The sequence below is a fragment of the Telmatherina bonti genome, assembly GCF_933228915.1.
Source record: "Telmatherina bonti genome assembly, chromosome: 6".
Lineage (NCBI taxonomy): Eukaryota > Metazoa > Chordata > Actinopteri > Atheriniformes > Telmatherinidae > Telmatherina > Telmatherina bonti.
In genome coordinates this window covers 28,394,213-28,417,853 of record NC_136624.1, presented here as the reverse complement: position 1 = coordinate 28,417,853, position 23,641 = coordinate 28,394,213, and the positions used below count along the sequence as shown (strand labels likewise).

The 23,641-nt window shown below is 37.1% G+C and overlaps 3 protein-coding genes across 4 annotated transcripts; 1 reads left to right on the top strand and 2 right to left on the bottom strand.

The window, feature by feature from the left end:
- The first annotated feature begins 732 nt into the window (after positions 1-732).
- cenps (centromere protein S) lies at positions 733-3,805 on the top strand. The gene is made up of 6 exons (XM_079242309.1): positions 733-770; positions 873-958; positions 1,064-1,187; positions 2,670-2,703; positions 2,808-2,874; positions 3,062-3,805. The coding sequence occupies exons 2-6, from the start codon at positions 929-931 to the stop codon at positions 3,170-3,172; spliced, it is 366 nt and encodes a 121-aa protein (XP_079098435.1). The 5' UTR covers positions 733-770; positions 873-928; the 3' UTR covers positions 3,173-3,805.
- Positions 3,806-3,945: 140 nt separating this feature from the next.
- Positions 3,946-7,536, bottom strand: tardbpb (TAR DNA binding protein b). 2 transcript variants are annotated; one of them, XM_079242307.1, is made up of 5 exons: positions 6,793-7,536; positions 6,195-6,358; positions 5,960-6,109; positions 5,698-5,868; positions 3,946-5,607 (listed from the first exon to the last, which is right to left on the bottom strand). In XM_079242307.1, the coding sequence occupies exons 1-5, from the start codon at positions 7,031-7,033 to the stop codon at positions 5,116-5,118; spliced, it is 1,218 nt and encodes a 405-aa protein (XP_079098433.1). In that variant the 5' UTR covers positions 7,034-7,536; the 3' UTR covers positions 3,946-5,115. The 2 variants fall into 2 exon arrangements, with proteins under 2 accessions (XP_079098433.1, XP_079098434.1); XM_079242308.1 differs by having other exon boundaries at positions 5,969-6,109.
- A 1,154-nt stretch (positions 7,537-8,690) lies between these two features.
- On the bottom strand, positions 8,691-23,621 carry gnb1b (guanine nucleotide binding protein (G protein), beta polypeptide 1b). Its single transcript, XM_079242293.1, has 11 exons — positions 23,256-23,621; positions 17,290-17,399; positions 17,168-17,206; positions 16,977-17,083; positions 15,498-15,561; positions 12,878-13,040; positions 12,601-12,667; positions 12,261-12,462; positions 11,901-12,117; positions 10,480-10,595; positions 8,691-10,330 (listed from the first exon to the last, which is right to left on the bottom strand). The coding sequence occupies exons 2-10, from the start codon at positions 17,344-17,346 to the stop codon at positions 10,489-10,491; spliced, it is 1,023 nt and encodes a 340-aa protein (XP_079098419.1). The 5' UTR covers positions 17,347-17,399; positions 23,256-23,621; the 3' UTR covers positions 8,691-10,330; positions 10,480-10,488.
- Between the last annotated feature and the right edge of the window lie 20 nt (positions 23,622-23,641).

The window sequence follows — 23,641 nt, the reverse complement described above, 5'->3', positions numbered from 1 at the left end:
CTAAGCTGTGTTAATAATAATAATAATAAAAGATAATCTGATCTCATGCATTACCAGATAAAACAAATGTTAAATAAAACATTGAAAAATGCTGTTTTCTCAACTTTTATCTAGAATTCAGTGCATACGTTTGCTTCGCCTGTCGCCTAGACATAAAGTAGACCTTTACTGCTCGATTCTCTCTGTGTCCCAATCAGAACAAGACCAGGAAGCAGAGAATAACAGATGATGTTGCCCTCATTACACTAATATTTTACATCAATCCATAGATATCTAATATGTTCAACAATTCTGAATTCTCCATATCTTTCTAATGAAGATATAAATTATGGACCTGTTTACTTTTGCTTGGTCAATAATTGTAGTTCTCCGAAAGTGTCACTTTACCCCAAATGGTTTGAGGATGTGCGTAAACAAAGAATTAAAAGGCTTTAAAAAAATGAACTGCTTAATACAAAGCCTATGTGTGGTTTATGACCTGGTTTTTTATAATAACACAGAGATGCAAAAAAAAATTCTGAATATAAATTGCTTGTTATAAGATTATAAAATACTACTAGTTAAGTCAAAATATAATACGACATTATGGCAGTGAAAGGCAAACCTGCAGATTAAGTGTTGTAGTACCGCCACCAGACCACAGGGTGGTGCTGTAAAATGTGTTACGTAAATACGAGCAAAGGAAATAATTTGCCTCATGTTGAAGAAGACTCGTTGGTTTGCTGACAAATTTGTACCGCGAAGGTTTTGTGTATGTCGTCGTAAACATTGTGAGTCAAACTCACTCAAGCCATTATTCTAATCTAGTATAGATGTTTAAGGTTTTTATCATTTGCCCGTGATGCCCCCAAACTTTTAATGTTTTGTCACAGCCGTAATTCATTGCAGCTGTAAAGGCGAATCCTTTTGTGAAAAAGTTTTCCGCAAAATGTCAGTAGAAACAGACGAAACTCGTCAGGTAAGAGTTTTTATTTAGACCATAATATTTGCCTTTTAATAAAGTTAACCAAACCTGCTGCAATATCCAGATATCTTCCAATAAGAGTTTTTCCCTTTTCTTCAGAGATTAAAGGCAGTTGTACATCACACAGTGAGCCGTCTTTGCCAGAAGATCGGAGAAGATCACCGCAGGAAGTTTAGCCGGCAGGTGGTCGCAGCGATAGCCGAGACCACCTTCAGACAGTGTGGTGGGTGACTGGATCAGCAGGCTGCACAATGCAAACCATCAAAAGTTAGGCTCAATATCTAAAATCTCAGCGTTCGTGTTAGTATCTACAAGATTATCCAACATTTTACCACTAACATGAAAATGTTTGATTTTAGGCATACGCCCCATTGTGGTGAGAAAACTGAGTTTGTTGCAGGAAAAGACAAAAACTTTTCATTCTGATCATTTAAGTCAAATAAGGATCACACATGAAGAGACACTGTAATGATTATTCTGTATAGAAACACAACTCTACATATTCATCCTTGTCAGCACAAGGTGGTTTGGTTAATTGTCTTTAATAATTGTCAGATTTTAGTAAAATTTATGAGGAATTACTCAACATGGAAACAGACTGTTGTTTTAAATTGCAAACTTCAGATGTTGTGATCCATTATATTCCGTGTTAAGGCTTCCTATGACATATTTACTTTTATTGTAGGCCAAATATGCAAGTCCAGGGAGTCTGACAGTTTTATAGTGTGAACTTTGCATAGTGATCTTTTGTAATTGATAAGATTAAAAAAAGGCTTTACTGTTATTGTACACAATTATACCAAGAAGTTTAAAAAAAGCAGCACCTTCTGATAAGGAGTCAAACATAAACACTTACACTTGAAATGCTTTCTGTAATAAAAGTGAGAGAGAAAAAACGCCAGTTCAGTAACTACTTATTACCTATAACTGGATTAGTTTACCCAACTAACTTCTCTTCCTTCTCCATATGTACATGAATGCAAATCTGCACTCACTTACATGTATCATACTGATGTACTATTCCAACACAGCACTGTCCATTTAGGAGATATTTTTCTTTTTACCACAGTACACCCCGTTCTTAGTTTTTACAAGTCAAACATGGCATATTTTCACCAAACCGTTTTTCTTATTGTACCAGCCTTTTTCACATTCCTTTTAAAGGCGGTGGCAGCGTGGACTGTCTGATTTTTGTATGCACTTCCAGAGATCCAAATAAAAAATAAAAGGGAAAGGATTTAGAAAATTACAAATAATTTTTCTTTAAACCAAAAAATAGAATAAAAGTGGATCGTTATATATTTGTTCCAGTTAACAAAAAACCATCAAAATGCCTGAAAGTGGTCAAAAATATAATTTCATCCTGTCTCACACCACCTGACACTGATTTCCAACAACAAAAAATAACATAAAAAAAAATAAAAAAAACCCACCATCCCCGGACATGACATAAATTACCTGTCTTCCCTCACCATTCTCACACTCATCAAAAAGCTAATAACGGACTTTAAATAAAAATCTGTCGGTGTAATATAGCCCAATATACTAAAGTATGATACAAAAAAATAATTTAACTTCCATAACAGCCATTACTTATAAAAGAAAACAAAAACACATAAATGGCCTCTACACTTATAATGCGTGCTTTTTTTTTAAAGTTAACTTTGGTTATAGCCTCAACTCAACGTTTTTCTTGTTTTTCCAGATGTGTTTGCTCAAGACCTGGAAGCCTTTGCAAGGTGAGCATTTTATGCAACAATATTAGCTGTTCAATAAGTACTTCAAACTTGTCACCAAAAGAAAAAACCCTTAGGACTATACTAAACTGTTTTCATTATTTCAGGCATGCAAAGAGAACCACCGTTTCTGCCGAGGATGTAAAACTTGTGGCCCGTCGAAGTACAGCTTTGGTGAGTTGTCGCCACAATGATATGCACGTAGTGTGTGTACCCTAGAGCAACTTGAAAATGTGGGAGGGCGTGAGCAATAACATTCAGTGTTTACTGTACATCATAATTCATTATACTCGACTTCTATATTTGATAAACATCTTATAGCAGACAGCAAATTTAATTTTTAAAAATGCTTTTATTTCAGGCCATCTATATACAAAATAAAAGCGAAGAATTGGCCCAGGAGCAGAAAGATATGAAAAAGAAGAGTACTGGGAAGAGGAAGAGCAGAGAAACAGAGGAGAGCAGAGAATGAGGAAAGCATTCAGAAAAGTCTGCAATGTAACTTGTGCCCAATATGAAAATAAACACAAAGACCAGTACATGAAGAGTTGTCATCAAAAGTCTGATTTATTTTGCATTTCAAGCACATCAGCTAATGTGGATTTAAAAGGCTGAACTAAAACATTTCATCAATACTTTACATCCTCTAAAAGCAAATAAAAGTTTTTGGCAAAATCACCCTACAAGACCTTATCAGTACTTACTACAGTAACTATATAAGTTATATTGTCATGAGTAATCTTGATTGCAAATTGGATTTCTCTTTCCATATAAGAATCAACCATTTAATCTGCTGTCTAGTACTTCAAAAACCTTGGAGCTTAGGACTGCTGGACTCAAATATACTTTCCTAAATTAATTCTGAGAACCAGCACTAAAATGTGTCTGTAGAGCTAAATCAAATGGCAACTAACTTTTAAAACTGAGGCCACATTGCTGAGCTCATCTGCATGAAATTTAAAAATCAACCCAAGAACTTACCACTAACCCTCGGGAACGGATGGTAATAATAGAGAATTCCCTCTAACATGCCATTAAAAGTAGCAGAAACACAGGTACTACCCCATGTCATGTCTGAGAAGGCCACAAACTGAAAGTGTCGAAACATCCGTCTTCGTCCTTCAGAATGGACTTCAGTCAGGGTTCAAACGGAGACCTCGACCAGCAGAGCCCAAGGTCCCTAGATATGTGAATGGGATTAGATGTTTTTGATTTTACAAACTGACTCCAGTAATATAAACTATGTTAACTATTCAAATGAACTTTATTAGAGAACTCCCTTCATTTGACATGTTTTTAAACACCTCACAAACATCAAGAGCTACTGGGAACCATTGGGCACACCACTCCACGTTCTCACACCATCACTCGCGTCCCCCAGAGTCTTCAGCAGGTGTCATCCACATCAAGTACGCACTTACAGATCAGTTCAATAACATGAAAGCACACACCATACAGCATTCAAATCAGATAATATAAGCAATACAAATAGTCATCACAGCATTCCACTACAATGTGATATTTCTGCACTTGGTAGACATACTTAAGAGTAAGGAAAAACTTGCAAAGAATTAAAAGGAAAAAAAAGAAAATCTTGAAGTACTTAATTAAACATTGTCCATGTTAGGGGAGGTGCTCGTAGCATCTGCAGCTTCCACTCACACACTCAGAAAGCAGTCAACTTGGGCTCTTTCACTGCACAACCAGTCCGCTTCACGCTTCTCTCCGTTCGCTCACTCATCGCTTCATTCTTCGCCACAAGCCATCCTCAATCGCACTCATCAGTTCTTAAAACGTCAGTTGCGCAGTTCTTTCCATTTAAAAGTGGATAAAAGTGAAAACACCCACCGTCTCTTAGAACATGCGGAGTGAAGCCGTTCTTTGATGGCATAGCATTTACAGGTAGGAAGAAGGACAATGATACCGATATCACCCCAAGAATGCTGCCAAAGAGGAGCTTCCTCACAGGGAAATGGAAGAGAGGTGAACTGCAGAAGAGATTTCAATGAAGGCTTTTCCACAGAACTTGACTGCAAATAAAGTTGCACTTAACAGTTAGGTTTCAACCAGATTCTTTCCAATGCACGATTGCCTTTTAAGTCGATGACAAAAGCCGGATAATGGTGAACCACAGACATTCATGCATTTTCAAGATGGGCATTACATTTCACAATACATGCATTAGAGAATCCAGTTGAAATGGATACAAACAAACAAGACATCAAAAATAGCACTTTAGTCAGATCATGGTAAACAATCCACTTCAATACGCCCTAAATCAAATCTTAAGCATTTTTTTTTCTCCAAATGTACAAAACATCTTCCTCAAAAGTGTTTTCAGATACGCATTAACACCAGAAATAAACTTTGAAAAGACTCATCTTTCTCACAATACTTACCATACAAACACTTAACTTACATACCCCACCCAGATGACTTTGACTCCATGCTGGACCCAAAACCTGAGCTAAACCCACTACCACTTGCTGTCGAGTTTGACCCTGTGCCCCATCCAAGACTGGCTGAGCTGGTGCCGTAGTTGCTGTTGCCTGTACCAAAAGGCTGACTCTGGTCCCTACTAGAACTTGTTCCACTGGAGGTGCTGCCTGAGGTGGATGTCTGCTGCTGGCTAGCCAGCATACCCATCATCCCCCAGCTACTCTGCAAAGCAGCCTGAGCAGCAGCCATCATGGCAGGGTTCAGACTGAAGGAACCAAAATTAGCCAAACTACTGTTGGTGCTGCTCCCCAACCCACCACGGCTACTACCAAACGCTTGGGCTCCAAAACCATTTCCAAACCGTGCTGTACGATCAAACTGCCTATTGCCATGTTTGGGCTCAGCATTTGAGATGTGAACACTGACTCCTTTGATAATAAGGTCCTCTCCACAAAGAGACTGGGCAACCTATAAAAGGATGGAAGAGGGAGAAAGACGTGAGTTAAGAGATGTGGATGTGGACTACAATAAAATATCACACATCTTTCGATGCTATACCTGATCATCTGCAAATGTAACAAAAGCAAAAGCACGGAATGGCTTGGGGATAAAGACATCTGTGACTTCTCCATACTGCATAAAGAACTGCCGTAGATCATCTGTGGTCATGTCTTCTGTGCAACGGCCTACAAACACTTTTCGACTCCTTAGTGGCTCATCTGGTCCCTGCTGTAAACGAAAAGGGTGAAAGGCAAGTTATAGCATATTCATAGTAAGAACTTTTCTTTTCATAATATTTGGGTATAGACAAGGACATTACCATATTCACCTTCGAGTTAGGGAGCTTGCAGTCACACCATCTCCCATCAATCATATGGCGCTGGGAGATCACCTTTTCTTGAGCCTCATACTCTGTAAACCTCACAAAGCCAAATCCTTTCGAGTTTCCAGTTTTGGCATCTCGTTTTACCTGAGAATACGCACATACTAATACTGTAATAATCAACTGCATTCATATAGGCATAAGTGTTTCAGTTAGAAACTCCATGCTGTACCTGAACCATGATGACTTCTCCAAATGTACTGAAGTAATCTTTCAGGTCCTGTTCAGTTGTTTTCCAAGGAAGACCCAGTACAATCAGGTCAGACGTCTTCATGTCCCCTCGCTTCATCTTTACAGCAGAAGAGGCATCTATTTCATCCATTTTCCTCTTGTTGTCTAAAAAGAAAGTAACACTCATCACCTATGAAGACTAGAGCTATTTAACTTGTTTGTTTTTTTTTAATCATCAAACATTTGACAAAATGACGATCATCTACAAAACCATAGCTTTGATACCTTTATAAACATCTTCCAACAATAAAAAAAAAAAAAAAAAAAAAAGCTTGAAATCAGACATTTTCTACGTTATTACAACTTTAATATGGCATTGAAAGATTGGAAAATACATCTATGTATCGTTCTTGATCTGTTCACATCAGCGAACGGCTTTAGCGCCTCGTGCCACTTTGAAGAGCCAAAATACAAGTCATGCCTTTCTCATTTCCCCTGTGCGCATGTCATGCCATAAAAATAGAACAAGATCTGGACACAACCTGACTTAGGTGTCTGATTACTAATTCTGTGTATGAAAAGTAATAGCAGTTTCTTGCCTTTTGGATAGTTCACCACATACACGATGTTCCCCCAACCATTTTCTGGCGCGTGCAGGACCCCCTCCACGAGCCGAACTCCCCGCATGCACTGAGACACCGGGCTCCTGAACCGGAGGCCGCAAGCCCCTGGAAACTGAGCCGCTACGGTGGAAAGGAGGACGGTGCCGTCATCCTCGGACGGGATTTCCATGGGTTCTTCATTTTCCTCCTCCGCCACTCGAATGTAACCTTCTGCCATTTTCTTTCAAAACAGCAAAAGAAAAAAAAACTTGTCTGGACCAAAACAAAAATGAGCCGCCTATTCGTCCACGAATGCAGCTAATCTTAGCCAAATTTGCTAACAGAACTGGCTGAGGCCAAATTGATAGTTTAATAAAATACAACTAAAGTTTAAAGGTAATAACAAAATGTGCTCTGTAAATGCCTAAATGTCAAGCCCCCAAAAACGATATCTCTCCAATAGTGCAAACGAGTGTAAATGAATCTTACTTTTCCTTTGTTCGCAGCTACGGCGGTGTGTCGTCAACAACTGACGACAATCGCTCAAACGTGCTTCCTGATGTAAACTACGCGAAATCTCCGATAACTAACAAGACACCACAATTTTGTTAAAGTAATTTGTGTGGGCTTAATGAGTAATTTAAATTTAATGAAGCACTTGTTTCTGTTCGAGTGTAAAGTTATAAAATTCGTCTAGATTCTTTATTCCACGAGGCGAAAACAGGGCGCCATGTACGTCCTATCAAAATGGTATTATCTAAGCGAAGAAGGAACTACGTCATCCACTTGGACGGATTCATTTAATGTTGGGTGTATGACTGTTTTCTAAGTCAAGAAAATAAACAGTGTAACCATTTGCTTTGGGATAATCTATTGAATAAACAATATTGTAAATGTATCACGTCCTTTGTGTATAAATAATCAAGTTTTATAGAACAATTTTGTAGGCAAGGAATTTGTCACAGTTTACTCCCCCCTACTTGTAAAAGGAATGGTTTATGCCAGCTGTTTCATCCACGACAGCTTCCGTTTGTTGTTACGATGGTCGGTTGGAAACGGGAAGATGGCGGGCTGTCTGTGCGTTAAACAAAAAAAAAAAAAAAAAAAAAAGAAACTATCATTGAAGTTCGGACCAATATTATGCATATTTTTTATAAGCATGAGCGTGACCAACTTTTAAATGTTGGATTATCTAAGACTAAAATAACTAACGCATGAAAAGCAATCTTCTTCTCTTATGAAAATGGTTTTCACCCTTGTGGTTGTCAAAGTAGTGTTTGATTCTTTCACGTTAAAAATCGTTTTTGGAGTTTTAATTTTTTTTTTTTTTTAAATAGAAACACAAAATTAAACAACCCAACACATTTAGTTTTAACTACTCAATAAGTGAATTTAATGTTAACTTAGAAATCTTCCTTTCGTGTTTAAATATCAAGTTTCAGGAAATCTAAAACTAAAATCTTTCAGGAACATATCTAGGAAATTTTCACTGGTTTCAATCTAACATCCGTCCCACCAACCAAGTCAATGTTTCCTAAATATAATTTGTAATATTCTGAGTGTTTTAAGTTGATCTTGCAGGTCTATAGAGCAATTGCAAAGCAGATATGGCATTTTTATTGTATTTGGTGACTTTTAAGGTGAAAACTAGACAAATAGAACAGCAAACATAAGCAATTTCACATTTTCTGTCAGGCTTTAAAATTTTATGTTGATAGAAGAAAATGTAATTCTTCATAATCATGTATGACCCACATGTAGCTGCATATTTGTTTAGTGTAGCCAAGCAGAAAATGAATTTAATAAGACTATAATAAACACCTTTGCAAATTAATCAGTGCAGTTTTTTTGGATTCAACACAATCAAGAGATCTCAAACAGCTTTTTATTACATTTTCCAATCAATAACAGTACAATTTAGTACAGTATCTATCTTGCATCCAGCTCACCGTGGAACACCAACAGACTGAAATGAAATACAAAAAGTGAAAAGGTACATGAGGGTGCAGAGCTCTATAATATTAATGGAAAGAGAAAAGGGAGTTCATCTCAGTTGAATTGCATTTTCACTTGTGGCCACACACGAATACATCACATTTATTGTACATCATTGCTGAAAAAAGAAGTGAAAATATGTCACAACCTTAAAAGTGCTTCTGTATACAGTGAAATGTTACCATTCAAATGCTCCAATTTTCAACTTAAGACCAAGAAAAAAAAAATGTACAAAAGTTTTTATATGGACAGTATGCAAGTTTGTTCCGTTAAGAATGAAGATTTGAAGAAAAGGACTTGTCAAGAATAGGATTCTCACAATGATTGTTATAATTATTACAAAAATTGGCATCAATAGAACTGGTAAGCAGAATTTACACTGAGTATGAAGTCTGTGTTTAGTCTTTCGTCATTCTTGCTCGCTCTGGTGCATAGCATTACCAGTGTTAGTAGGTGATGTATGCGGAGTTTGAGCAATAAAATTGGCCTATTAAAATCAATCAATAGGTTACTTTTATTATAGGTTTAAGAAAAAAAAAAGTTTTGCACCATTGAAAGCAAGTCTACAGCATGCACATCTAAATTAACTTGTGGCAGACAAAATTAAATGTCTTAAATTAAAAGACCAATATTTTCAGACACTGATTTGTACATTTCATTCACAGAGTTGCAATTGCAGTCCCAAGCAAAGGAAGTGTGTTTTTGCCAGGTGAGGTGTTTTACTCAAAGTGGATACAGATCAGAAATCCCCTGGTATATAATGATAATCAAACCATGCCTCAAATTATCTCTGCATCTATGTCGCTGTCCATTTCCCACCAAAAGTCAAAAGGCATGTAGAATAATTAAGGGATTAAGTGGATAGATTACTTATCATTACTCCTTTTGTATTGGAATGAGCATTCATAACTTATAGCATGTGCTTGGTTAGTTAACATAGTATTAGTTGAGAGGCAAAGCTTCATGTGCAAAAAGCTGTGATGAAACAAAAACGGCTAGAATATAAATACACTATGGACATTTTGAAAACTGCTCGTGTAGTATGATCCAAGCATTTACTTCTGCATGTTCTCATTTGTCTTATATGATTAACCTGGATTAGAAAGACAAGTTGTAATTCAAACATATTTAAAACCATTAAGGGAGTATGACAAAAAGGAAAGCCATCAAGAACAAACCATCAGAATAGAAATCTTAAAAAAGAAAAAAAAAAAGGGAAAAAAAAGTTAAATAATTTGTACAATTACACTCCAACATTTGCTTTCCAGACACACACATTTGCATGGGATGATAGTGTTGTTTTTTCTTTGAAAGTAACATAAAATGGTCCAAGAAGGAATGCACAAGTTTCTGATTTGATACCACAGGAGATCCTTTCTTAACTAGGTGATAAACAATTGTGCTCTTCTTTGTGTAGGAAAGGCATTTGTTTCCCTTCGTTTTGTGGTGTCCAAGTCAGTTTAAACAGTGTTGAAGAAGATGCTGTGAACATTCTCAAGTTGTAATGGTCTTCCAGTCAACTTTGGAGTTAAAATAACATCTGAGAAACAAAGACAGAAATTTAGGATATGTAGCATATAAAAAAGAAACTTGGCCTATTCAATCTTGAATATTTTAAAAGCTAATGGACAAACACACTAGATAAACTATTGCACTTGCCACCTGCCCATAAAAAAACAAAAAAACAACCTTCAGACTTCAATTCCAGATCTTCAAAAAACTGTCCCAGGATCCTGTTGCAACTGCCATACCATCATCAGTAACTCCCAGGCAGCTAACACGGTTGTCATGTCCAGCCAACACACCTTGAATTGAAAAAACAAACAAACTAGCTTTTAGTCTGACAACACAATATATCACTTGGAAAATATTAGGACAAAAGTGCAAGGGTCAGAAGCAGTGCTTATTGTGGAGTGATAAACCCAAAGTCCAATCATTGTCAAACAGAGAAAAGAATTCCTATAAAAGAATTTATCAATTGTAGATCCACTAATATCAAAAGCCATCTTAAAAATGGATAGCTGAGCACATAATGCAATCTGTATGGGAAATATGGATGACATTGTTAGACAATATGCCAAAGCAAACCACGGCTCACCCTCTTCATACAAGTTTTGTGGAATTGAGAAGAAGTTACGACATCAACAAGAGGAGGGGATCTTTTGAAGAAATTGGCTCAAGAGATTAACTGGATATGTACACTAAATACTATGACACCAGATGGAATTAATGAGGACTTTAGTATTAGATGTTTTTTGACCTGAGATTGTGACTGAAATTAACAAATTGAAATTGACTAAAGTAACAATCAATAAAAATGTATGCCAATCACAACATTACTTTTTAATTGTAGCGCTATATATTTAGCGATATATACAAGCAGAAAAACACAAAACTAATTTGGTTTAAATAACAGGTAAACTAATATTTTGTGGTCCAATCCTTTGAGGTGATCCAAGTGTGTCCTGCAGCTGTCGAATCAGACTTCTGCACCCATTAACAGGTATTTTGGCCCACTGCTCATCACAAAAGTGCTGTAATTTGTCCATTACAGTTTTTTATTATTATTCGTTACAACTCAAATTCAAAAGCAATGTCAAATTTTACTCAATTATAATTTAGCATAAATTTATTTATTATTGCTTTTTAAAAGTCTCTTGTTATATATGACTATAGTGAATTTAGTCTTTTCTTCAATGGAAGGTATAAATAAATGCAATGATGTCTGTGTGTAATAGATTATTATGATACAACTGAGATGTTTAGAAAGTGATTAATTAGTTGAACCCAACACCCAACAGGCATTTAGAGGTGGTGTATTTAATCTGCGTTTGACATTGTGTGAATTGAAGACAGTCTGATAAAAGTTCTGTGCCAAAACACAAAAGCATATTTCTATCTGTAATGTGAACAATTCAATGTGAGTACTTTGTTTTCCTTGATTTGGATGCTGAGATTTAAGTCTCTCTTTCAAATTTTACATTTCAATTTTTGTTACTGTAAAAAAACAAAAACAAAAAAAAGCCATGTTTTTCACTGAGGTCCCTCCAAAACAGTTTTTGTTTGATGATTATTAGCCTGCAGTTTAACATTATATTAACATAACTAACCAGCACGGTCAGCTTTTAGTGTGTCCCACACATTGCAGTTGAAGTCATCGTATCCTGCCAGGAGAAGGCGGCCACTCTTGGAGAAAGCAACAGAGGTGATGCCACATATGATATTGTCGTGAGAGTAGATCATTAATTCCTGATCAGCGCGCAGGTCAAACAGCCTGCAGGTGGCATCATCAGAGCCTGTGGCAAAGGCGTTGCCATTAGGGAAGTACTGAAAAATAGATGAAGAAATATTAATGCATAAGTAAAATGAAACATTAAAAAAAAGAGACACCTTGTAGAAGGAATAAAAAAACATACACATCCCAAAACTAAACCAAAGAGGTTTAAATTTGGATTTTGTGTTAAACTTACACAAATGGCATTAATGTCAGACTCATGACCAGTGAACGTCTGTCTGCACATGCCCTCTCGGATATCCCAGAGTTTAGCAGAGGCATCACAAGCACCAGAGACAAAAAACCGGGAGTCAGGAGCCAGAGACAGGCTCATGACATCACCTGTGTGTCCAGCAAATGTGGTTGTCTGCTGGCCTGTTTCAATGTCCCAAAGTGCACTATAAAAAAAAAAATTTTAAAAAAAGTGATTAAAGATTTATTTATTTTTAATTTATTAAACTTTCTAACTTCTACATAAAAATGCTGGCTTGACAATAACCAAAGAGAATTAGTGTATGTAATGTTTTTTTACACACCAAGTGGTATCTCCAGAACTTGTAACAATCTGGTTGTCATCAAGAAAGCGACAACAGGATAAATATCCTGTAATTTTAAAAGAACAAAACAAAACAGTACCAAGATTAGTCACTGAAATAGGCAGTGGTTATATAAGTCTAGTTAAATCACACATTTTAAAGTATGAACACTGTCTAAAGTCTAAGTGGCACAAGAAGCTGAAACTAGATTTTACTACAGTTATGTATTTATTTTTTTAATCAGCCAATGAAAACATAACAGAAAAAAATGCTGTACCTGTATGTCCAGCGAGCTCACGGCTCACACGTACATTCCCCTCACGCGTTTTCAGGTTGTAAATGGAGCAGATGTTGTCTAAGCCACCACAGGCCACATAGTTTCCTGATGGTGCGTATGCACAAGTCATGACCCAGGAAGATCGAAGTGGAATGGCATGAACCTGTAACACAAAGTGGACAAGACGAAACCTCACTTTTTCCACGCCTTTTTCTTAAATAAAGATGACTTGAGAGAAAGAAAGATAGTGGTCGGATTTGATACTTTCTGTGGACATTATACCCAATATACCTCCAACAAGATAACATTCAAATGAGTATATAATGACACCACAGTCTATTTCAGAGCTTTGCCAGCTTTTCATTACTAATGTCTCACTAACATTTTATAAAATATAAACTGACTGGACATCGCTGGGCGATTTGACCAAAATCTCATCTCGATATAGCTAATTTTATATCCCCATAATGATATACATAACGATATAAAATTGTGTAATTTTGTGTCAGTCATCAGTTATTTGTCAGATGTGCTTGGCAATGGCAGCGGGGATCTCCTTCCATCTGGGGGAACTATGGCCAGATGACGTTTCATGGGGAAAAACCTGTTGCACAGTTTGTGTCTGGAGTTTATTATAAGCGCTTTCACCACCACTTGACTCCGCTTTAGCGGCTTTTGCACGATTACTCTATTCTTTATTCTTTATCCTGATTCTTGTGCAGGTGACAAAATGAGCTATTGGTAGTTTTGTCGCAGTCCGCTGTCAGGACTGTGAGCTAGTCTGTTGTCGGTTCCACGGCGGTCTTTTTATATCCAAACCGCATCCATGCGACAGAAATTTCTCCTCTTTTATGAACAAGCTCATCAGTTTTGGTTGGCTGGTCATCTTTTAGTGAATTACCCTGCTTTGAAATGCGTCTGCTACAGTCTTCCTCCATGTTTGTTTATATATTGCAGTGTGCATGCTGTAAAGCACATCTTGACGCAAAATACTGCAGTAAAGCACCTTATCGTGGCGTAAACAATAGAGCCTCATATGAATCGACAGACATTTTCTATCGTCCTAACGATATGACAATATATATCGCCCAGCCCTACTGGACAGACAAAAAGTTCTGATGTACAGATTATATTCAAGTCAGGTGCCCACCAATAATTAGACCTAAATGGTAGAGCAGTTAGAAGAAAAGTCACAGAGCAAAAGACACATGATGGCCCTTAAAATAGCATTTAAAAGGACCTTGAGGGGAAAAGACTGATCATGTCGCTAGCTTTTTTTTCTTCTTTTTTTTTCTTAAAGCAATTAAACATGGTGAAAGCAACATCACACTATAGGGATACAACACCAACCAGGGGGATGTTCATAACAACAAAACACAGTTAGGTCCTGCTGGAGTGAAACTGTTTAAAACTAAGCCAGTCATTCATCTTTTGACATGAACCAAAGCACATACACACATATGCAACTGAAGGCATTTTTTTTTTATATATGTGTGCTTTTACTTTTACTTTAAACAAAAATAGAACATCTGTTCACAGATATCAAGGTGGAAGTTAACAAATGTCTGTCAGTCTCATCTGCCATAAATAATAAACAGAACATAAAAAAGTGCGGCAGGACTTGTAGAAAGCTTTAACTTACAAGTCTACTAATGAAGAGTTTATAGTAACACTGAATAAATATAACATTGAGATGAATGCACAACAATTCTTCTGGTTACTGATAAAACAACCTTTATTACACCATTAACCTAGCCAGATCAAATGCAGTAATCACAAGCAAACTAAGTGAGATGGGAACAGAAAACAGTGCTCCATTAATATATTAGGCAGCATCCACTATAACTTTGCTAGCATGATTTCCATTTACATGGAAAATGATGCAATACAGTATTCCAATTGATAATTTGCTCTCTAGTGGTAAATCATGCAGTTTAATATACCAAAGGTTGAAATGATCAGCATTTCTATCTGCAATCCCTAAGAATTATCTTTGAAACCTTTATCTTCCATGTGGATGCATCGCTTCATGCAAGCTTGGAGTCTCCCAACCACAATATTATCAATATTCAACAATATCCAGAGTAAGTACTCGAGGGACACAACCCTGAAGGTTTTTCAATATTTGCCTGCTTCAGCACACCTTTTTCAAATTAAATGGATTCAACCGCCCATGAAGTTCTGCACAGCAACTCAATTTAAGTAAGATGTGTTGAAGCAGGGACATACTGAACCCACCCCAGTTATTTCACATAAGTGTAGTTAGTCTGCGATGGACTGGCGAGCTGTCCAGGGTGTACCCTGCCTGTTGTCCAAAGCCAGCTGGGATAGGCTCCAGCTTCCCCACAACCCTGAATTGGATTAAGCGGTTCAGAAAATGAATGAATGAATGAATGAATGAAGTGTAGTTAGTTGTAAAAAAAAAAAAAAAAGCATCTTTTCATCTTATTTGCCAGGATGACAGTGAAGTTTGTTCTTGCACTTACAGAATATTGTTTACAAGTAGTTTACAGAAGTAATGACAACTTTATTTGCACCCACAAAGAGGTTTTTTGGGGCAGATTTGCCTATTACTACTGTACACCATTTGGATGAAAAGAAAAAAAAAAGCAATACTTACCTTGTTTGTGGTATAGCTATCCCAAATAATGAGTTTTCCATCTTGAGAAGCACTGACCAAAAGCCTACAAAAAGAAGAATTGCATCACTGCAATGTTCATACCAGCCTTTTTTATTTGAAACTTAGTCAAGTGTGCTTCATTTCGGGAATCTTAAATGCCCAAATGAACTCTAATTCAGATCAAAGAAGTGAACTCAGCCCGCCTACAAATGTGAATCTTAGGCTACGTTCAGACTGCAGGGCTTGTTGCTCATATCGGATATTTTTGTGAAATCTGGATTTTTTGAAAGTCCGTTCACATTTCTGATCAAATATGACTTGTATGTGATCTCCTGTATGAACCTCATGCGCACCAGAAGCGTCCTGCATGCGTAGAAAACACAGTGATGTGCAGTGAGCGTGCATTTGGCGTCTTTGTGTTTGTGGAAGTAAATATGGATGGGAGCAGAGCGTTTGCTATTTTAAAAGTTTTGTCCAACCGTAAAAGTTAAATAAAAGTTACAAGTTTCGTCCAACCGTAGCCACAACATTCCGAATGGGTTCGATTTAAGGAGACGTTTACGGAAGAGGAAAGTAAAAGTTTTGGTCAAGGCCCTTTGTGGAGCTGTGGCAGCAACAACTGTAGAGAGAAATGTTTGGGTACAAGAGTCGCTGTCAAGATTGGTGGGAGAGTGATGTGAGCGCATTTACCAATAAAGAGTTCATAAACAACAAACGCAGAATAATGACGTTTGTCGTGTGTCAATGACGCGGATGAATGCAACCTGACCGTTCAGACTGAAGTCGCATGGCAAAAGATAAGATACATATAGGATTTAGGACCACATATCTAATAGGTCTGGATTGCATTTGAAAATATCAGATCTGTGTCATTCAGACTGTTTAGAAAAGATCGGTTACAGGTCATATAGGGGCAAAAACATCGGATTTAAGTCACTTCAGCCTGTAGTGTGAACGTAGCCTTAGTCTCCAACCCTCTGAGTGAACCAAATACAGGAAGCAGACTACAAAGTAAAGTACACTGTGGCTTCTACCCAAGGTATTGTGGGTTAACACAACCAAAATTCACTTGTGTGGGATGATATGCTGCACTTGCCATGATAAATGGACATGGAAGAACTCTGACAGAAATATGAGCAACCCAGGACAGCTGGGATCTCGTATAGCTCCACGTTTTAATGTTTTGTGATAGAAATCAAAGTTATCCTGCATTAACCACCAGATGAAAGTTTTCTTTGTCATGTATCTCAGTAATTTTGGTGCAGTATTGTCTCTGGCAAAGAGTAAAACATGTTTCTGAAATGTTCCAATTTGACTAAGAAGTGTGGCATGAGCACAAACTCGGTCTGGAAGACCATGCAGCCCCCAAATGAGACCAAGTCCTCTCAGAGTCTAGCAGATTAGCATCATATGAAATTACCCAAAATCTGTTTAAAAAAAAAAAAAACAACTCAAATTTAGGTACTGTTTAACTTTTACCTTGAATCTGATCCCCAGTGCATGGCATAGATTTTAGCCAAGTGACCCCGGAGTGTTCGTCTTGTTCGCATCTGGATTCGGCCGACGGGGTCAATACTAGCTGTGATCTGCAGAAAAATAACATTCTGGTTATTTCTGGCCACAATGGAACTTTTAAAATCACAGGCAAAAAAGATAATGCTGTATGATACCTGTGATAGTGTGGCATCTGCGCATGTTTTCCTAGAATCCTGAAGAAATTGAAACAAATTGAGCACATTTTTATAACCAGACATCTAAACACATAATGGAGGAATCGCACTTTATTACTCACTCTGATCTGATTTTTGAGATGATCTGCCTCTTGGCGTAACTGGTCCAGTTCACTCATTTTTTTCTGATTTTTTTAATTACCTTACTCCAGCTACTAGGGCACTTGTTGATCTAGGAAGACACAGAAGAAAAGGAAGAATTTTTTTTAAATGACAAATATTTATTTCACATAAATGTGAAAAAGATAATGGCAGTCGTTCAAGAGTATTTCAAAGATTGAAATAAAATAGTTTAACCATGACACATGCATTTTACGTTTCATTGTTTAATCATAAATTTCCCCCTCAATGTCACCAACATAAGCCTGACAAACAATTCAGATTGCCAGACAAATCCTGTTAGGGCACAACTTTCCAGTGATCCGAAAAGCAGTCATTATCCTGCTGACCTCAATCCTGGGATACTCTAAATTTTTGCCAAGTGATCAATAAGCCACTTATATTAATACAGAGCCCCAAGGCCCCTCTCAAAGGTCATCTGATAAAATATATTTTTCAAATTCAAGTCATGATACTAGAGAAAGCCCAGATTAGTGATGGGCATTCGATTTATCAATAATATTTTTATATTAAAATTTAGTATTTATAGACTATGTTAAAATGAAGCAAATTAGAAAACAGTGTTTCTTCATTTTGATCTTTATTACAAGATGAACAATTGTTGTGCCAGTTAGATGATAAATCATTCAATAGTTGTACTGGAAAATATGTGCGCACATACAACTTCAACACCATTCTAAAGATGCATTTCTTTTATCATTTAAAAAATGTCAGATGAAATTTTTAATGATCAATTGTCGATAAATTATGGCCACCCCTAGCCCAGATATAATGACCATGTATTGAAGTACTTCATGTCTCATTTATTAAGGCAAATTAATACGCTAAATTTATATTAGGTTATTCTGCTTTGCACGGAAACATTACCCTTCCATTAGAATAATTTAAGATACTGACTTATTTTACATTGACCACAGCTTTTGAAAAAAAATCATGTTCTGCAGAACAGTGCGCAAAAGAAAAAGCATTTGCCCAGAAAAAAAGAAAACATAAACCTATCATGATAAACACATCAAAAATGCTCTTCAGAAATATAAACATCAGTAATTGTAACTGTCAACTCCTAATCATGCTCCAATATGCAATAGCTAAATTCATGACATAAGAACAGTCAAACTCATGTGGTTCAAAGCAAAAAACGCCATTTAACTCAGGTCCGCCTAATAATTCCAGTGTATCGAACAACATGCACGTTATTTCACTCTTAACGTTTGCAATTAATAATGTAAAAAAAAAAAAGAAAAAAAAAAGAAAAAGACAAGAAAAATGTGGATCATTCTTGTGGTACTGACTTATGGACAAGGGGTTTCGGGTTGTAGTTTCTCACCTAGTAGGGAAAAATGCTGAGAAAACCAATAATCCAATGATAAAGTATATAGACAGAAATTTGGCAAAAATTCCATACAGATTCATCGTTTCTGCAAGGACAACTTAACACTGGCATTGAATTGGGCCTTTTTTTTCCCCCCAAAAGACAACTTTGTAATAATACTGAAAGTGTCCTTGAAAAATTACAACCCTGAATCCTTTTATACGAGCAAAACATCTTCCCTTTACAGGTCAGGTTACAAAATATTTTATGAATACTTTATATAGCACACCTGAAAAAACTGTCCACCTACAGAAAATATTAAATATAGAAATATCCGAAGCTGTGCATAGCACCAGAAAGTTTGACCAATCTTGACCTCTCAATTACCTTACCTGTATTTCAGTCAGTACACCTTTACCGCAGGAGGTTGCAGGACAATACTGACTATCTTCTCTACCTGACAACATCATCTTTCAGACCGGCTGATTAGTTGACCTTTCTTACACAGATTATCCTCTTACACTCATTAATCTTGTAATAAATGTGTCGTAGCATGCATTTATTTTTCAGTACTATCCTTTGACAGGAGAATGCCATTTTCACCTTGAGAACATCTGAAATTAATGTTCAAATATAAAGTATTAGAGCTGGGACGACATGTTCGCCTCTTGATTATATTTTGGTTTTGTTTTTTTTTTTGGGGGGGGGGGGGGGGGGGGGGGGGGGGGTTGCTGATTAAACTTAAATTGCTATTCTTCAAGTACTGTCTACTTTTTAGTTTGCTTTAGGCAAACTACACCATGTGAAAAAGTTGCATGATTACCAAGTTTACAGACTATATCAAGTGCCAGATTTCTGAAATAAAAACAAAATCAATTGAAATAATCAAGCATTTTTCAGAAACTCCTTCATTCATTTTGTTGATTCTCTCAGATCAGCCTCTACCAGAAACAAGCAAACAGAGAAAGCTCCGCCCTATTCCTGCCTGTGGCCTACGTCTGATTCGTCAACTACTTGGAGTAGTCATACTCCAAGGAGGGGTGTGGCTTTTTTTCTCTTGCGAATGTGCAAAAACTAAAGAAGATGACCAATCACTGAGTCCCTCCCCCAGGGATGTCACTAAAATTTTGAAGTAGAAAAAACTAAAATCAATCATTGCCATGGAAACAGAACATAGAGAGCGCTGGAAAACTCAAACATGTAATAAGGTGATAAAAAAAAAAACTACACCGCTTATATGTCTGATGAGTATTCAACACGATAACACTTTAGAAAGTTTATAAAACTAGAAATAGCTTAATGGAGCCCCTTTAAGTGTTTTCCAAAACAGATATAATGTCATGCTACAAGACATTTGAAGAGAAACATTTCACCCTCTGCTGGAGAAGAGCAGTAACTTTTTCTCCATCTGGCATAAAATATATAAACATTTAAAATTGGGGGGGAAAAAATATTTTTTTTGGGTGAAAAATTTATTTTATTTAAAAAAAATTAAAAAATTAAAAAAAAAATCAACAAAAAAAAAAATCGAAATTTTCATGTGAATCTATTCTTTCTTCCACCCCTACAAAGTCGTGGATATCTTATAAATATAAATTGTGCACAGACAGATTTTCAGGTAAACTTTCACGAAGTTCAATGTGCACAAGATATGCAATTTATTTAGTGAAATGTTTGAGTAAAAAATTTTTTTACTTGAATTTGAGACAGTAGTATTTATGCAGTTTATTACAGAAAAAAATAAATATCAGATTCAATGTTTTACCTAAATAGTCCCCGCAATAAAATATTTTATCTTCAGCTGTAATTCTAAATGATCAAATAACTGTTTTGGGCATAACCCTGCACTTGCCTGACACTAATAAAAATGGTGGATTGAAAACTAATTACCTATAAGGTACCCACAATTGAGCGACACTTCGTTCTTAGTCAGTTAACACATGGTGCCCAAAGTTTTCTCAAATGCTATAAATAAGTAAATAAATAAAACAAACTTTTCCATCTACTTCTGTGGATGCTTACAGCTATGGAGTTCCTCTCCCTCATTACTTCTCCTTTCCAAGCGCCTGATCAGGGTCAGCTGACTGCATGATAAACAATGGGCAGTGGCAAACAGCCTCAAGTTGCAGCTCACTAGTGCCTTGAGGGCTGTGAGTGTGTCTGCTACTTCTGAGGTTGTCTCTTACATTTTTCAGATCATTTTTAAAGAAAAATAAAAAAGCATATCTTGCACAACACAAATAAACAGCCGCTCACAAAAAGCACAAGCCGGCTTATCTCTACTGCTACTATTACTATGATAATGCAATGTTTCACAGGTCTAAAGCTGGATCACAGAAGCAGCCATAACCAGCAATATCACTGAACAACTCTTTAATCCTAAAAGCTAAAATCCTCAGTCAATGAGTCTCTAATCCTATCCATGTCCACTAACATAAATAGTAGCAAAGCTGGTCCAGGCTTTAAAAAAATGTGTATTCGTGATCATAAAAGGATGAGTTTAATCTGATTTCTTTCACATACACAACAAATCCAGGCACTTTCTTAGAAAAAGTGCCTGGATTTTCAGCTGCCAATGAAATCACTACCTAATACAGACCTTTTTTTTTTTTATATAGTGCTCACATAGCAGCAGCATAAAAGTTTGCAACCCTGTTATTCAATGTCTGTTCTTAAAAAAACTGAGACAATGAGATTTTTTTTCCTTCAAATCTACAAAGTAAATACATGATATCAGAGTAAACAGAAATTAATTATTCTTTAGCTGAAAAGTGTGCAAGACCAAATGTAAAAGAAATAAAAGCACACATTAGCAGCAAGACTGAGTCTGATGCATTTTCCGGCTCCTGTACACAAGTGTATTTAACATCATGTTCACTGTACAGGCTGTTATTGTGTGCAGCAATGTGATTTGCGTGCCGCTCTGTTACAATCAACTCAAATAATTTGCATTATATTTGAATAGCTGCCGGATAGCTGTTTTAGTTTGTTGCTACCAGAGTTTAGAGGCCATTTCAGCAGTACCATGCCGGCAGTTCTGCACAATAACGTGGCAAAATTATGAGGATTAGACTGTTATGATCAGAGTAAGTCTTCATTAAGGTTTATATCTAGTTAACAGTTAATGTAATATGTGACATATACTGATTGACACATGGGAAGATGCAGCTAAACGCCATCTTGCAGACTGCAGTCTGCCAGTTAGCTTTGCTAACAGGCTTGACGGCGTAGGCCTGCAGGCAGGGCAAGGCTTGCTGTTCAGTATAGAAATGTAAAGCAATATTATTGTTAAATTCACTAGTGTTTAAAAACTATTAAAAGATAAGCGACGTCGTTTGGAGTTAAGACTCGTAATTAAATTAAACGCAGCTTCAACTAAATCAGCTGATGCTAAATAACGTAACGAGTCACTTAAGGGAAGAGTCCGCGGCTCTTCCGCAATTATGACGAGTGCTAAGTAGTTAGCTTCAAAGCCAACAGTGGGTAAACCTTGAACAGGCTTGTCGACTGGCCTTCAGAAATCCACTTATTTGCATACTGACAATCCCGTTAAACACGACAGTTCCCAGTTAATTTAATTACCACGTACCAGTATATTTACTCGGTTGTCTTATCTTTGTGGCGGACCTAAGCCTGTAAAAACTGCAAGGTCGGGCGACGATGGCCTGTTTCACTTCAGTAGGCAGCAAATGCAATAACGGAGACCAGGGATTTCTCATAAAGTGGATGGAGTTTTACCACTTGTTGTATACATAGCAATTAGCTGAGCCTAGATAAACGACTATCGTTTCTATCAAATGAAGGCGTTGCACCGGTGTGCCCGTTTTGTTGCGGGGAGGTGGCACCAAGCTAACTTATTTGCTCGGCTTGTGAAAACAGGGTGGTAACGCGGCAACAATAACTCACTCCCCAAACATCTTCCTCACTTTCAAAAATATCTGTCTCTATACATATAAAGTGCGATAAGTTATTAACTAATGGCAAATGGGCAGCTGTCATCAATTACCATAATGTCAAATTTGTTTACATGACTAACAATTTCAGCCCAACCCCGTGTGTCATCAAGACGTTAAAGTCTTTACATGTACCACTTGGTGCAACATAATGTAAAAGATTAATTTTTACGTGTCTACATTACTTGGTCGTTAATACTCAGTGACGACTATCTGTAGTTGGGAATATCGTAATTTAGGCCAAGCTGCATCTTCACAGGGCCGTGACAAGTCTGGATGATCAACAATAATGGTTCTTCCACAAAACCAAAGCTGTCCGCTTATATTCAAAGAAATAACCTTGTACTAATTCAATAGATGCAAGTCATATGGAGATTTACAATGATCTGCTGCAGCGTTGCAAGTACAAAGTTCTTGGGTCTATTGCTGCAAACACTCGTGTGCCTATGCTACTTATATTTGCTCAACATAAAATAGCCAGCTTAACATTAGCTAACTACTACTATCTAATGGCTGGGAAGCTAGCTCTTGCTACCGCACCCCCGGGCTGTCCATTTCTACCACAATTGATCAGCTAAAGCCAGTACCAGTTACCATGAAAAGGTGGTTACATAGCGTGATCGTGGCTTAATTTATGCCTTACCTGATTCAATTTGCGCCTGTTTTTGCGTTTTGGCATTGACTGGAAAAAAATACGGTGTATTCCCCCGATCCACTCATAAGCGAATACCACAACGCTAGCTCACTAACTAGCTAAGCCAGCTAGCGTAGTTTTCCGAGGAGCAGCCCTTCCCGAACGCAGGCTACGGCTGCGGAGCTTGACAACCAGGCGGAGAGGGGAGGGGTGGGGGGGGATCACACCCACAAGTCTTGAACTGAGAACACTCCACTGACATACAAAAGCAGCTAATTTTAAAAGTTATTACTACTCAAAGTGCAATATATCCTACTCTTTCCTCTTCGAAATGCTCAACACCTGCCCTGTCAGTAGTAAGACTCTTGTGCAGCCATCGAGCGACGAAATGGGCG

Coding starts and splice junctions, on each gene's coding strand:
- cenps (XM_079242309.1), top strand. CDS start 929: ATGTCAGTAGAAACAGACGAAACTCGTCAG. Junction 1,188..2,669: donor GACCACCTTCAGACAGTGTG/GTGGGTGACTGG, acceptor TTGTTTTTCCAG/ATGTGTTTGCTCAAGACCTG. Junction 2,875..3,061: donor CCCGTCGAAGTACAGCTTTG/GTGAGTTGTCGC, acceptor CTTTTATTTCAG/GCCATCTATATACAAAATAA.
- gnb1b (XM_079242293.1), bottom strand. CDS start 17,346: ATGAGTGAACTGGACCAGTTACGCCAAGAGGCAGATCATCTCAAAAAT. Junction 17,084..17,167: donor CAGATGCCACACTATCACAG/GTATCATACAGC, acceptor ATTTTTCTGCAG/ATCACAGCTAGTATTGACCC. Junction 10,596..11,900: donor ACTAAAAGCTGACCGTGCTG/GTTAGTTATGTT, acceptor TTTCAATTCAAG/GTGTGTTGGCTGGACATGAC.
- tardbpb (XM_079242307.1), bottom strand. CDS start 7,033: ATGGCAGAAGGTTACATTCGAGTGGCGGAGGAGGAAAATGAAGAACCC. Junction 6,359..6,792: donor TGTGGTGAACTATCCAAAAG/GCAAGAAACTGC, acceptor CTTTCTTTTTAG/ACAACAAGAGGAAAATGGAT. Junction 6,110..6,194: donor GAGAAGTCATCATGGTTCAG/GTACAGCATGGA, acceptor GCGTATTCTCAG/GTAAAACGAGATGCCAAAAC.